The 13,262-nt window shown below is 37.0% G+C and overlaps 1 protein-coding gene across 1 annotated transcript in view; it reads right to left on the bottom strand.

The window, feature by feature from the left end:
- GTF2A1L (general transcription factor IIA subunit 1 like) overlaps positions 1 to 11,695 on the bottom strand; it is a 34,230-nt gene extending 22,535 nt beyond the window's left edge. The window contains exons 1-4 of the mRNA XM_036435269.2: positions 11,483 to 11,695; positions 7,554 to 7,655; positions 7,229 to 7,352; positions 1,460 to 1,515 (exon numbers count right to left, since the gene is read on the bottom strand). Coding sequence (XP_036291162.1) covers positions 1,460 to 1,515; positions 7,229 to 7,352; positions 7,554 to 7,655; positions 11,483 to 11,503 — 303 coding nt within the window. The 5' untranslated portion in view covers positions 11,504 to 11,695. The remainder of the gene's footprint in view (positions 1 to 1,459; positions 1,516 to 7,228; positions 7,353 to 7,553; positions 7,656 to 11,482) is intronic.
- Positions 11,696 to 13,262: the final 1,567 nt, after the last annotated feature.

The following is a 13,262-nucleotide window of genomic DNA, read 5'->3' as shown; positions in this document are numbered from 1 at the left end:
TTACCCTGAAAATTAATATAACTTTCATGAAAAAAGTCTAGATGGGTATACATCAATCAATTAAAACAGTTATATTTGGGGTATAACACTGCATGGTTATTTCACTTTTTACTTTATAAATTTGCTTTTATTTTTAAGAATATTTTTTCTTTAATCAGGAGAAAAGTTATGTCTATTAATTTCAAAGGCAGAGACATTTCTTCATTAGTCTCCTATCAAAAGCAGCATCATTCTTATTAAATATCCTGAAAGCAATATAGTTATTATTTTTTATGAGGAAATGGAAATAAATAGCCCACTAAACCGTCAACCCTAGAAAAGTAGCTGATGGGCTGGAAGACAATGAAAATAGTTACTAGATTACATATCCATCAGTACCATGGAAAAAAGGTAGAAGACAAAGCATGCTATTTTTCCCCATCGAAAACTACTCAATTTTCTGTACATGTTTAATTTTATTTTCTTTCTCAAATCATATGTGTGAGGAATCTATACTTTATCTTCTATTTAAAAGCAAAAAAATGACCAAAATGCTCCAATTAAATCAAGGGACTAACTATGATTTGGCTCAACTCTGAGGAGAAAAAAAATCAGAAAAAGTACCGTATCAAATTATCTATTTACAATCCATCTTTCTAATGCCGCAATCCTTTAATACAGTTCCTCATGTTGTGGTGAGCCCCAACGATAAAATTATTTTCGTGCTACTTCATAACTGTAATTTTGCTATTGTTAATGAATCGTAATGTAAATATCTTAGGCTCTGTAACAGCAGTTCTCAACCTGTGGGTCACAACCCACATGTTGAGAACCACTAGCAGGGTCACCTAACCAGGCGTCCTCAAACTTTTTAAAGTGGGGGCCAGATCACGGTCCCTCAGAGAGCTGGAGGGCCGGACTATATGAACTACTAATTCCTACTGTAACATCTCGGCTGCGCTCACTGCCCAAAAAACCTGGCGGGCCGGGTCAGACTCCTCTGCGGAGTTTGAAGACGCCTGCCTAAGACCATCGGAAAATACAGATATTTACATTATGATTCATTTAACAGTAGCAAAATTACAGTTATGAAGTAGCAACAAAAATAATTTTATGGTTGGGGGTCACCACAACATGAGGAACTGTATGAAAGGGTAGCGGCATTAGAAAGGTTGAGAACCACTGTTATACTGTGTATTAAAACTCCGTACAATATAACTTCAGAAATATTATAATCTTGAAGGTGTAGTCTTGGTAGATGCTAATAACTTCTCTGGAAGATAGAAAAAGTTGATAAGAAAATGTCAATTCTGAAATTCCTGAGTTTTTGCAACATTTTTGTTAAAGAAATTTTTTTCTGTCTCCCCATCCTTTCCTACTCACATGGAGAATTAGGAATTATATCTAATGGTAGTCTTCTGCTACCATTCACTAAATGTGGGGCATATCTTTTAAAATATATCTTAAATAAGCTACATACCAGTTCTGCTGTGGTAAGACCAGGAAGAGTTCTACCAGCAGGAATAACTAATGAAGCTGCATAGAAAATGAAATAATTATACAATTCATTAAAATTTACCAAATGAATAAAATTCCTAAGTATAGCTTATTTTTAAAACTGGTTTCCATTACTAACATGTTTGACCATGGTGAATTCTAAACTTCCTTACCCCAAAAGAGGTAAAAGTATTTAACTATATTTTTCCCAACAAATTAAAGGACTTTACAACTAACCTATTTTAAATACCAAGAGAAAATTTTCATTTTAATAAAGTATACTGTATTATAGAAAGCCACAATATATACCTAGATTATCTTTAGTAAGTCAGTGTAGCACTAAATCTCCATTACAACATTTCACAGGGGAGAAAATGTAATATTTGTTAAAGTGCATTATCTCCAAAGATTGTACTATTGAGCAAAAATACATAACCCAACACCAATTACCCTAAATTCTATAGGTTCAAAAGAGCTTTCAATTCATTCATTTTATTTTTAAAAATGTAGAGTACTTTAGCCAAGTAAGACAAGCACAGCTACATAGGTGTAGAAATAAATGAATACCATGTCTCCTGAAATCTTTGCATAAAACAGGTTGACTGCTTAAAAAACATTTAAGAACAAATTCTTCTTGGGGAAATACCAACTCAACCTAAGCTGCAATAAAGCTGCAATTTCATATCTTTATTTTCTACCAATTTTCTATGCTAACTATCCCTTTATTATTTATAATATATCTAAAAAGTTGGCCAAATGGCTGTAAATGTAATCATTTTAAATATCAGTCTAAAAAACAAATAGCAATGTCAGTAGAAGGATCTCAGTTGATCAATATAACCTTAAGCCTTACCTCAAGGTTCATTTTACCTACATGAATATGACTATTAAGACTATCATTTTGCCTTTTCTTTAATAAAAATCAGAGTGTTAATGTAGCACAAAGGTATTAAACATATATGGCCTTTCTCACATAGTACATAAAGGAAAATTGTCCCAAGATCTATTTCTGACACTAAAATATACAACAAAAAGCTCAGAAGAGCAAATATCCTTTAATCCATTCTTCCCACATTAAGACAACAGAAGTGAGGTTGCATAGATTGATGGTTAATGAAGCACAAAATTATTTTTATCTTCTGTTCATCTATGACTTCGATTATTAACAGGCATTCTTTTAAAAAAGCTAAATTAGGAAGAATTGTGGAGGCAGGAAAACAATGGTATTAGTCTTAATTAGCTGAAGTGAGCAAAGCTTAAGCTGGTACAGCTTAAACCATAGCCTGAGAGGAAACAAAAATCTGTTAACACATTGTCTGAAGCAATTAAATGAATTTCTTAAGGAAAAATAGCAACAATATTCTTCTTTTAAAGACCTTGCAATAAATCCTAAAGGGTAATTCTCTATAGTTATATAAATCAAACAGAGCTATACGAGTTTTAAGAGTTTCTTTATAGTCATCAGAATAAAAGTATAAACAAACAGAATTTTATAGTAAAGTTTCATGCAGCTCCTACTTAAGTTTGATACTAAATTCACAAGTTACATGCATCATTTATGCATGTTCATAAATTATATATATATGTGTGTGTGTGTGTGTGTGTGTATATGTATGTGTGTGTGTGTATATATATATATATATATATAATGTATAAATCTACGTTCCTGCAACACATTTTTCAAAATATTCAAAATGGTTTGGATAACCAATTAAGTTTTAACTGAATACATGTTTTTAGTTAAACAAAGTGTCAGAATTTTGGTCTTTATGTATATATTTTAAAATATTAAATTTCTTTATTTAAAAATAAAAATTCTTTCTAAAAGCACAAAGAATGTGCTTTTAGAAAGAATTCAATCCACAAATATAATTTAAGAAATTTATGTAAAAAGACAATATGGCACAACAATATTCACATTTATAAGTGTATTTTTCTTGGTACACCAAAAAGTCATTGCTACATTAAGACAATAATTTTACAATTCCTAGTCCTACCTTGAATCATTCCAAATGATTAGTAACCAAGTCAGGTGATCAACAGTTGCAAAGACTAGTCAATTTCCTCTTTGTAACTACTCATTAATATATAGATGTCTCCATATGTTAACCAAACTGAATATTCTAACTAAAATTATTTCAAGAACCAACAGCATTGCTAAAATTTTCACCAGATCTAAATTCAAGAACTATTGGACATAAGAGTTTATACTTGAACTTTAAGAGTTTTAATACTTAAAAATGAAAGCCACCACAAACCTCTCTCTATTCCTGTTCTTTTATTTCCTCCCTCAATGACTAATGGTTTCATGAAAAAGATCATATAATAATCTGATATAAACTGCCTTAGAAATAGATTAGGTGACTATATGTCCCAATTTGCCCAGAACAGTCCTAGTTTACACCTGCTGTTGTGAGGTTACTAAAGGAATCCCATTTCTCTCTAAAAATCAATAAAATTGTATCCTTGAGTGAGGATTAAAAAGTGAAAAAAACTTACAGAACCTATGGTTATTCAGATTTAGGTATTTGGCAGACATTTTTTTGAAAATGAACTAAGTATGCCCACTACTTCAAGGAAAACAAACTGGTAATATTTGTTTGGTAATAATAACATTCACATTTTCAAGCAAAATATCGAAATTTGGAAACTTTATATACACCACAGTGGGCTTGATAGCTTTATAATATTTTTCTAATAGGATATGTGGTGATATTAATGCACATAATTTATTTTAAATCTTATTTAATAAATGATGTGTCAACTGCACAACTCAGTGACTCAGTATTTTCCAAATAACCAAATATGTTACAAAATTACACATGATTAAAGAGTCATTCCAAGTGCAAGATCTACCAACGAACTTTAACATTACAAAAAATCCATTTAATGGTTTCAGATTCCACCTTGCACTACCTCTCGGAAACTACCACTTGTTGATTTTTAGTGTAATATTAAATTATCTGAAAATACTATTAAAATATTCTTTCTTCTCAAATTATCTATCAATGGGAGGATAGATTTTCTTCATATACTTTAGCTAAAAACACATAGCACAGCAGATTGAACTAAAAATTGATAAGAGAATCCAGTCTTTTATTAAGCTAGACAGCAAAATTTGCAGAAAAGTAATACAATGTCACTCTTCTCATTAAATATTTTTGTTCTGAAAAAATAGTTTCAACAAATATATTTTAACTCATTTTAACAAATATGTTTTTATGTTAACATAGTCATTTTTAAATTAATAAACCAATAATTTTTAAATTTCTCAGCTTTAATTTCTAATATGATAAGTGGATACTTAAAACCCGTATAAAAGAAAGCTCTTTGAGTCCTGGCCGGGTGACTCAGTTCTTTGGAGCAGCATCCCATACACCAGAAAGGTTGCATGTTCAACTCCTGTTCAGGTCACATACTAAGGTTGTAGGTTCGATTCCCAGTAGGATGGATGTTTGTCTCTCACGTTAATGTTTCTTTCTCGCGCGCGCACGCGCGTGCTCGCTCGCTCTCTCTCTCTCTCTCTCTCTCTCTCTCTCTCTCTCTCTCTCTTTCATCAATAAACATATCCTTGAGTAAAGATTTCTTTTTAAAAGAGCTCTTTAAGGGCCTCAATTTTTAACAGTATAAAGGAATCCTGAGACGCCCCAAAAAAGTTGACAACTGAAGATACAAGAATTTCTTAAATAGTAAATGGACAATACAGTCAGAAACTAAATAGGACAAATAAGTTTAAAAGGGTGGGACAAAGGCAAAGATTTATTGTATTGTAGAATTAATCTGAACTTATCAAGAGATAAAAAAGATTGTAGAAATTAGTTTGTTATTTTAATCAAGCTTTTAAAGGTATACATTGGAAAGATATAATTAAGAAGTACATGAATTTTATAAGGCTATTTTCTTTAAGAATCTTATTTTTAGGATACCTAAAAATGAAGAAGGAAAAAAAGCCCAAAATGCATTTTTAAAGGAGATATATATATATATATATATATATATATATATATATATATATACACACACACACCTTATAAACTACTTGATTATAAATGATATAGAAGAAATGAGAAAACTGTCTTATTTAAATGTAATTGTTTCTATTATTCTAACTTCTAAAACAGAGAATAAAAGTGCTGAGTGAAAGCCAACTAAATATATTAGTTTCAAGACTGCTTTGTGGTTTAAATCACTGTGAATATTACCATCTTGTGGCAAAATCAAGCATTGCAATATTGAAGGACAAAGAACCTGAGAAGTGTGAACTATGCTTTTGATAAAAGACAGTCAAGTATTTTACTCCTTTCACACTTGCCATCCTCCAAGCCACTCCTAAGTAAAAAATCTCTGAAGTTCTTTAATAAAGGAAAAATTCAAAGAGATGTTATTTAAATAGAAAAATAAAGGGATGTCTTAATAAAATAGGAAAGCTAAAAACCATCAAAAATCTAACCCTGATAGAAAATGTTTCGATGGGTCAACTAAATAATTAAAACTGACATGGCTAATTCTTATAGAGCAGAGTTATACTTTATAAACATAGCATTAGATAAAATTTGTGTTTGGTAATTTTCTATCTATTGGTAACTTACTTCATTTTTTTAATAAATTGTAATTGTTGCCACACTTAAATTGTCTCATTTTGTAAATGAGGTATTAGCCTCCTTACTATTTTTCTCTTCACCTTGGCCCATATGATTTTCATGTGAATGTTCCCTAGTGTGCAATAAACAATCCAGTTATTATTAAAAATCTAATCCATAATCACCTCTTACAAACATTAATCTACTGAATTTCAGCTAAACTCTATAAAACCTATTTTTGTGTATAGTTGCATCTGTGTGGTTGTATAAACATATACATGTATATATATATGAATGTGTACATGTTTACACACATGTATGTCTACACAGACAACACAGACACACACACACACACACACAAAATGGAACGTTAATAAAAATATGGAGATTATTCAAGCTACATCACTGTTTTGGATATATATGCAAAGATGGCTAGAAACACACACACATTAGGGTAGCATAAAATATTTGTAAAAATCAGAGAAGAAAAGAAGGAATAAAGGCTAGAAAGATATAACACTATAGTTTTCTCTCCCATTAGCTAGTCTTTTCCAGTTTGATATACATATGGACACATATTTCTCTTAAAAGCAGAGATCTAGATTTAATAAGTCAAAGAATAAAGATTAGATGCGTAGGGTCAATTTCTAGCCATCACTATATACAATATATCAAAAAAAGTGAGGTAGCCTGAATAACCTCCATATTCTTGTCAATTCTCCATTTTTCTTTTAATACATTAACAGATGTATAGTACAGAAACCAAGCTGCATAATATATACAGAAACCAAGAGAAAGAATGCACAAGTATGCAAGCACCCATCTTTCCCTCTGCTTCTTCAGCAAAGGTGTCTGGATTATTCCTTGACCAGAACTCACCAAATTCTTTGAAATAACCAAAGTATACTCCCAATAGCCACAAATTATATAACTTGTTCCTCTCAAGGAACACTTTGTCACCTTTGTGGACTTTTAATATTTTAAAATATTAGTTGAACAATCTGATTATTTGTCAACAGTTATATGGGGTAACTGTGTCCACTTAATGGTAATGATTTTGAGGTCTGAGCCCTCTCACCTTAAGAACATTACCCTGTCTAATTCAAAACCACCACCAAATGAGAATTTGGTCTGAAGATCCAAATGGTACTAATTTACTAACTGTATCCAACCTGTTGATGATTGCAAAGTTTGGTGGAAGCTGTGTGGCAGCTGAAGGGTGAACAGTGGTGAATGGACGCTATTTCTGAAGAAGTCTTCTGTTGCTTTAGACTGCAAAATCTTTGTTTCCCAGAGCTGCAGATAAAAATATACATATATTTGCTTTTAAATAAAATAAAACATTATAATGCTTATTTATTTTTACTTTTTAAAAATTAAGATGTCAGCTGATGGCACAATGAATGGGTAAGTATTAAACTATAATTAAGGGATTTAGACTATAATTATCAGTTTTATAAGCTGAAAAACAAGACAAAGAAACTTGTATTGACAAACCTGCTTTAAGTCTTTTAAGACATGTTCCTCTATACCTTCTTCAGCAAATAGATCCCGTACTCCTTCAATCACATCTTCAATTACAGATCTGTAGAGTTTAGGCTACACAAAAGCAATTGTTAAAGTCTTAAATTTTCAAGTTTGAATGTATTCCAGAAAGACATGCAGGGTACACGTCCTAAGCTTAGAGTTTAATGACAAACCACCATGTGAATTTTAACTAAATGCATCCACCTCCAGTATGAATAGAATAGCTTGCCATATTGTGTTACATTCAGACCTATAGCCTCAGCCTGTATCTACAAGGCTGAGTTAGAAGACTAAATAAAATATGAGATAACTAGAGGCCCAGTGCACAGCTTCATACACCAGTGGGGTCCCTCGGCCTGGCTTGCGGAGATCAATGGACCTCTGCGCCACTACAGCCCAGCCTTACACACCAGTTCATGGGGCTCCAGACCACTGTACGCATCAATCTCGCACAGTATGAAGCAGTGCACGAAGCAGCAAGCAGCCGGGGAGGAGCCTGAGCCCGGGCTAGGCACCGTGGCACTCCCCCTCATCCTGGCCCGCTGCACCTGCCACCCCCTCCGCTCAGGTGTGCAGTGGGAGTGTCCACAGGAGAGGCTTACACGACTGCAGCTGCACTCATCAGCCGTGAGTCCGGCATCTAGCACCCATCTGCCAGCTGAGCAGCGTGGGACCACACTGACCACCAAGGGGCAGCTCCTGCATTAAGTATCTTCCCCATGGTGGTCAGTGCGTGTCATAGCTACTGGCCCATCGTCCGGTTGCTTAGACTTTTATACCTACACATAGAAAAGCCTAAACATCCATTACAACCGGATGACCGGATGGCTGGCCAGTAGCTATAAAGGAGCAGAGGCTCAATGCAGGAACTTTCCCCCTCCCCAGTGGTCAGTGCAGTCCCACAGCAAACCTTCCACAGCTGGCCAATCTCCTGTGGTCCCTCCCCCTGGCCGGCTGGCCTCAATTGGGACCAGCCAGCCAACCTTCCACAGTTGGCCCATATGAAGACTGGGTGAGACACCCCCAATCAGCCCTGATCACTGGCCAGGCTGAGGGACCCCACCTGTGCACGAATTCATGTACTGAGACTCTAGTCCTATATAATAAAAGGCTAATATGCAAATAGACTGAACAGTGGAATGACCAGTCGCTGTGACGCGCACTGACCACCAGGGGGCAGACACTCAACGCAGGAACTTCCTTCTGGTGGTCAATGCACCATTCAGCCAGAAGCCTGGCTCACAGCTGGGGAGCGCAGTGCTCCCACCTCCAGGGCAGCGCTTCACATGTCCCACTGACTGCTTAGGCCCGCTCCCCATAGTTGGACATCTCCCAAGGGCTCCTGGACTGCGAGGGGGTGCAGGCCGGGCTGAGGGGACCATCCCCCCACACACCCCTGCCCAGTGCATGAATTTCGTTGTGCTGGGCCTCTAGTATATAGGTAATCTCATCAAGATGTATGGTTACTGTTATGTTACCTGGCTTTTGTGTATTTAATCTCCCTACTCCTTTTCAAAGGGGAATTTAATTTAAAATTGGTGGAAATGAACCTGTCTTTAATTTACCTTTTTTTCAAAGAGGCCAAAGGAGCTTCTTTTAGAATTCACTATATTTTTTCCATAAATGCAAGTAAACTCCTAATAAGCCGTAAGATTGGAACAAGCACTTACAATAGAGTAAACAAAGCCTGACCCACTTACAAAATACACATAAGCCAAAAAAAATATTCTGAACCATTGTCAAGTAAAAATATAACTGCACCAAAATGGATTGCCTAACAGAAACCAAGAAATGAAAGAACCTTACCTTTCCACAATCTGCATATTGCAGAGACTAAGCAACACTCAAATACTTCCTAAATACCACATGACCTCACTCATTTATGGATAATAAAGAACATTATAAACTGATGAACCAAAAGATATAGAAACAGTAAAGCAACAAGCAGACTGTCAAATTACAGCGGGGGTTGGGGGGGTAGCGAGATCTGGGGGAGATAAGAGATCAACCGAAGAACTTGTATACATGCATATAAGTACAACCAATGGACACAAAACTCTGGGGAGGGAGGGAGGGGGGAGGGCAATATTAAAATATGTACACAGATAATAATTTAATTTAAAAAAGAAATGTCAAACATAAAAATAAATTAATTAATTAAATAAATAAAATAAAATACTTCCTAAAAAAAAACAAAAAACAAAAAAAAAAAAAACACATGCCATAACAATAATATTAAAAACATTTCTATCCAGATTAAACACTGGCCATTATCAATAGAAAAACAGTCCTGTGAAACAAACTTGGTCCTACAAATCTACGTAAATTGTGCTCTACTCTCACCCCAATGTAAATGGCAATACTAAGTATAATCAGAAGACTGACCTAGTGAAAAGTCCCACTAATAAGAAATGGCAAAACAGAAATTTAGTTGAGTTGTTTGAAATTGCTTAATAAACCAAAATGGAAATTGTGGCATTCTAGCATTGCTTTTTCAGACTATCCAGGAAATACTCCCACTCATGCCAAGAGCAGCCAGGTTTTAAACTAATGCTTCTAAAGATCCAGGCTAAACTTATGAATAGGCCAATCAGTTATCTTTAAATAATGTTATTCACAAGCATATCCATTAAGATTAAGTGCCCTAGATTAAATGCTTCTCCTTAAACAGTTTACCCTGATAAAAGGCATACTTCAATGTTAGTCCCAGCTAGTGTGAGCACATTTAAAGCTGAAGGGGGGGAAAAAACCTCCTAGGGCTAAAAACATCTTTAAAATCTGCCCTCAAAAATAGCAGCCATCAAAAATAGCCCATTAGAACACAGTTTTTCAAAAGCAAAGTGGGCCTTAAACATTCTTTCTTTCTTTTCTAGGACTACAGTTAGATTTTATATTCTTTTCCTATCTGTTACCTTTACTAAAATTTTGTATACTGCAGAAAATCTACCTTAATCTCTTCTCTATTTAAAACACACACACTGGCACTCACTCTCTCTCTCCTTGGAGTACATCATCAGATAAAATGGCATACATGGTAAGCTTCTATTAGGACATAAGTATTTTATATTATCTTAAAACTCATTAATATCAGGAAATGGATACACATTAAAATAATATTTCTCTAAAAATTGACTTTTTCATGCTGCACATGTATACATGGAACTCATCAAATAACAGATCTGGACAAGCACATTGCCTTTCAGCAAATATGAGTTGTGTTGAGATGCATTGAAAATGAAAGTGAGTCCTTGCTTTCCCCCGCCCCCCCCCCCCTCTTTAATTCGGGTTTTTAAGATTGACAGAGGGTCTCACGAGTGCCACTTCCACTGTCAGTCCTCATTCTGAGGCTTAGGAACCCCTCAAAGAGATCTGGTTGTACAGTTAAGCAGAAGCTACAAGTTAGGGAGGGGGGAGGAAGGTGAGGGAAAACTGAAAATATAGCGGGTAACTAACATGAAATATATTACCTGTGATTTTGTGTAAATAAAATAGCAGGTAATATATCCAATATATATTGATAGATCAACTATAACCGAACTTCAGAATTACAACCGGAAGGCCACTGAACTCGGGAAATGTTTAAACACAGGACACTGGGAGGGTTAAGGGCAGTTCCGTATCTCACCACCTTCTAAAGGTCTCATTCATTCTAGACACCCTCAGTTTGGGGAGGAGGTCAGAAGGGGCACTTGCTCTTCCGGTGGGAGCCAGGCCCCACTTCCGGCAGAGCTACTGGCCCTCCTCCCATCCTCCCACAAGGAGAACAGCAGGAGCCCCTAAGGGTGAGGGTCTGGAAGCCAGGAAGGAAAAGGGTGCGCAGCGCTCGACCGCCATAAACCCAGGCCCCGGCACCCTCTGCACCGGGAGCGCAGGCCCAGGGGCCAGGCTGTCCTCCTTACCACGGAGTTGACACAGGCCATGACGGCGGCTGCAACGCCTCGCCACCAGCGCCCGCGCAGCACGCTGTGTGCTCTGAACGTCGTCCTCCCCGCACTTTGAACGTCCTCGGGTGCACGTGGCCTGCGTGGCTACGTAAGGACGTGCAGGCATCGAGGCGGGGAGGAGAGGCAGAGTCACTGATTGGGCCGTGTGGTCTGGAGGGGCGGCGCCAAGGCGGGAACGGAGGGGGGGCGGGGCGGCCCTGTGTGGGCAAGGAGCCAACTAAACCAGGATGGGTGGTCCAGTCTGGTCTGGTCAGTTTGGGACTGTTCACACGACCTCTGAAGAACCTTTATTTTCTCAATCTGTGGGGGAAAACAAAAAAAAGGCTAAGAATAAAGCTGAATATCAGTTCACCTTCAGATTTGAGGGCAGTTGGGCCAGGAGAGAGGGGAGGCTCGTGGTATCTGTTCTCTCCAACCAAATTTTATTCTTCCCTCTCCGCCCACTCGCAGCTCAACTCCAATAAAAAATATAACAAGCCCCGAAACCAGTTTGGCTCAGTGAATAGAGTGTTGGCCTGTGGACTTGAGGGTACCAGGTTTGATTCCAGTCAAGGGCATGTACATCCTCAGTAGGGGGTGTGCAGGAGGCAGCTGATCGATGTTTCTCTCTCATTGATGCTTATAGCTCTCTATCCCTCTCCCTTCCTCTCTGTAAAAGAAATTAATAAAATATATTAAACATACACACACACATCCTATATATTAAAAGGCCAATATGCAAATTGTCCCCATAGGAGTTCCAGCACTCACTCTGGTATGTGCTGACCACCAGGGGGCGGTGTGGGATGAAAGAAGGCCCCAGCCAGCAGATGGCAATCGGGGGAAGGAAGGCCCCATAGGCCCTGATCACCAGCCAGGCCTGGGGACCCAACCCATGCATGAATTTCATGCACTGGGCGTCTAGTGCATGAAATATATATACATATATACATATATACATATATACATATATACATATATATATACATATACATATACATATACATACACATACACATACACATACACATATATACACACATATATACACACACATATATATAACAAGAATCAGGCTCTTCAAGATTGGTTCTCAAAGTATTGGACAGCAGCATCAGCAGTATCCGGGAACCTGTTAAAATGCAAATTAGTGAGTACCACCCCAGAGCCACAGAATCAAACTCTCTGGATGGGGCCCAGGCTTCTGTAACTTCAACATGCTCTCCGGGTGATGCTGATGAGCACTTAATGAGACCCTGTCCCAAGACAAAGCTTCTCAGCTTGGCTGCACATTAAAATCACCTGGAGAACTTAATAAAGGTTTGGCACTTAAGTGGCACCCCAGAGAATCTGATTTTATCACACAGCTAAGGTGGAGCATCACTGTTAAAGAAAGTCAGCACCCCAATACCACCCAAGGCCGGTTCCTCCTCAGGCAGAAATCACCATCTCTTGTTCTACAATAATTCCCTTCCTCCCCTGAAGGGTAGAGTATCTAGGGTATACCTTGCCTAGGGCATAGGATAGATGTAAAAATAATAACCTGCAGGATTAAAAAAGGGAAGAAGTCATCGATTGCCACTAGTCTGCCTGTTAAACAGCCTTTCTAGCTTGCAGATCGGCCCTCGCCTAGTCAGATGGCTTATTTAATGATTAAAAATTCTATTAGGTTTAAAATTGGCTGTTTATTTATTTAGTTGTGCATGTGAGTTCAGTAGAGCTATTTATGCCCTACCACTCTTTATTTGCTTCTCCT

The sequence above is a fragment of the Pipistrellus kuhlii genome, unplaced genomic scaffold (assembly GCF_014108245.1).
Source record: "Pipistrellus kuhlii isolate mPipKuh1 unplaced genomic scaffold, mPipKuh1.p scaffold_m20_p_13, whole genome shotgun sequence".
In the NCBI taxonomy this organism is placed as follows: Eukaryota; Metazoa; Chordata; class Mammalia; order Chiroptera; family Vespertilionidae; genus Pipistrellus; species Pipistrellus kuhlii.
The sequence above is the reverse complement of the archived record's forward strand: the minus strand, read 5'-3'. Positions and strand labels throughout refer to the sequence as shown.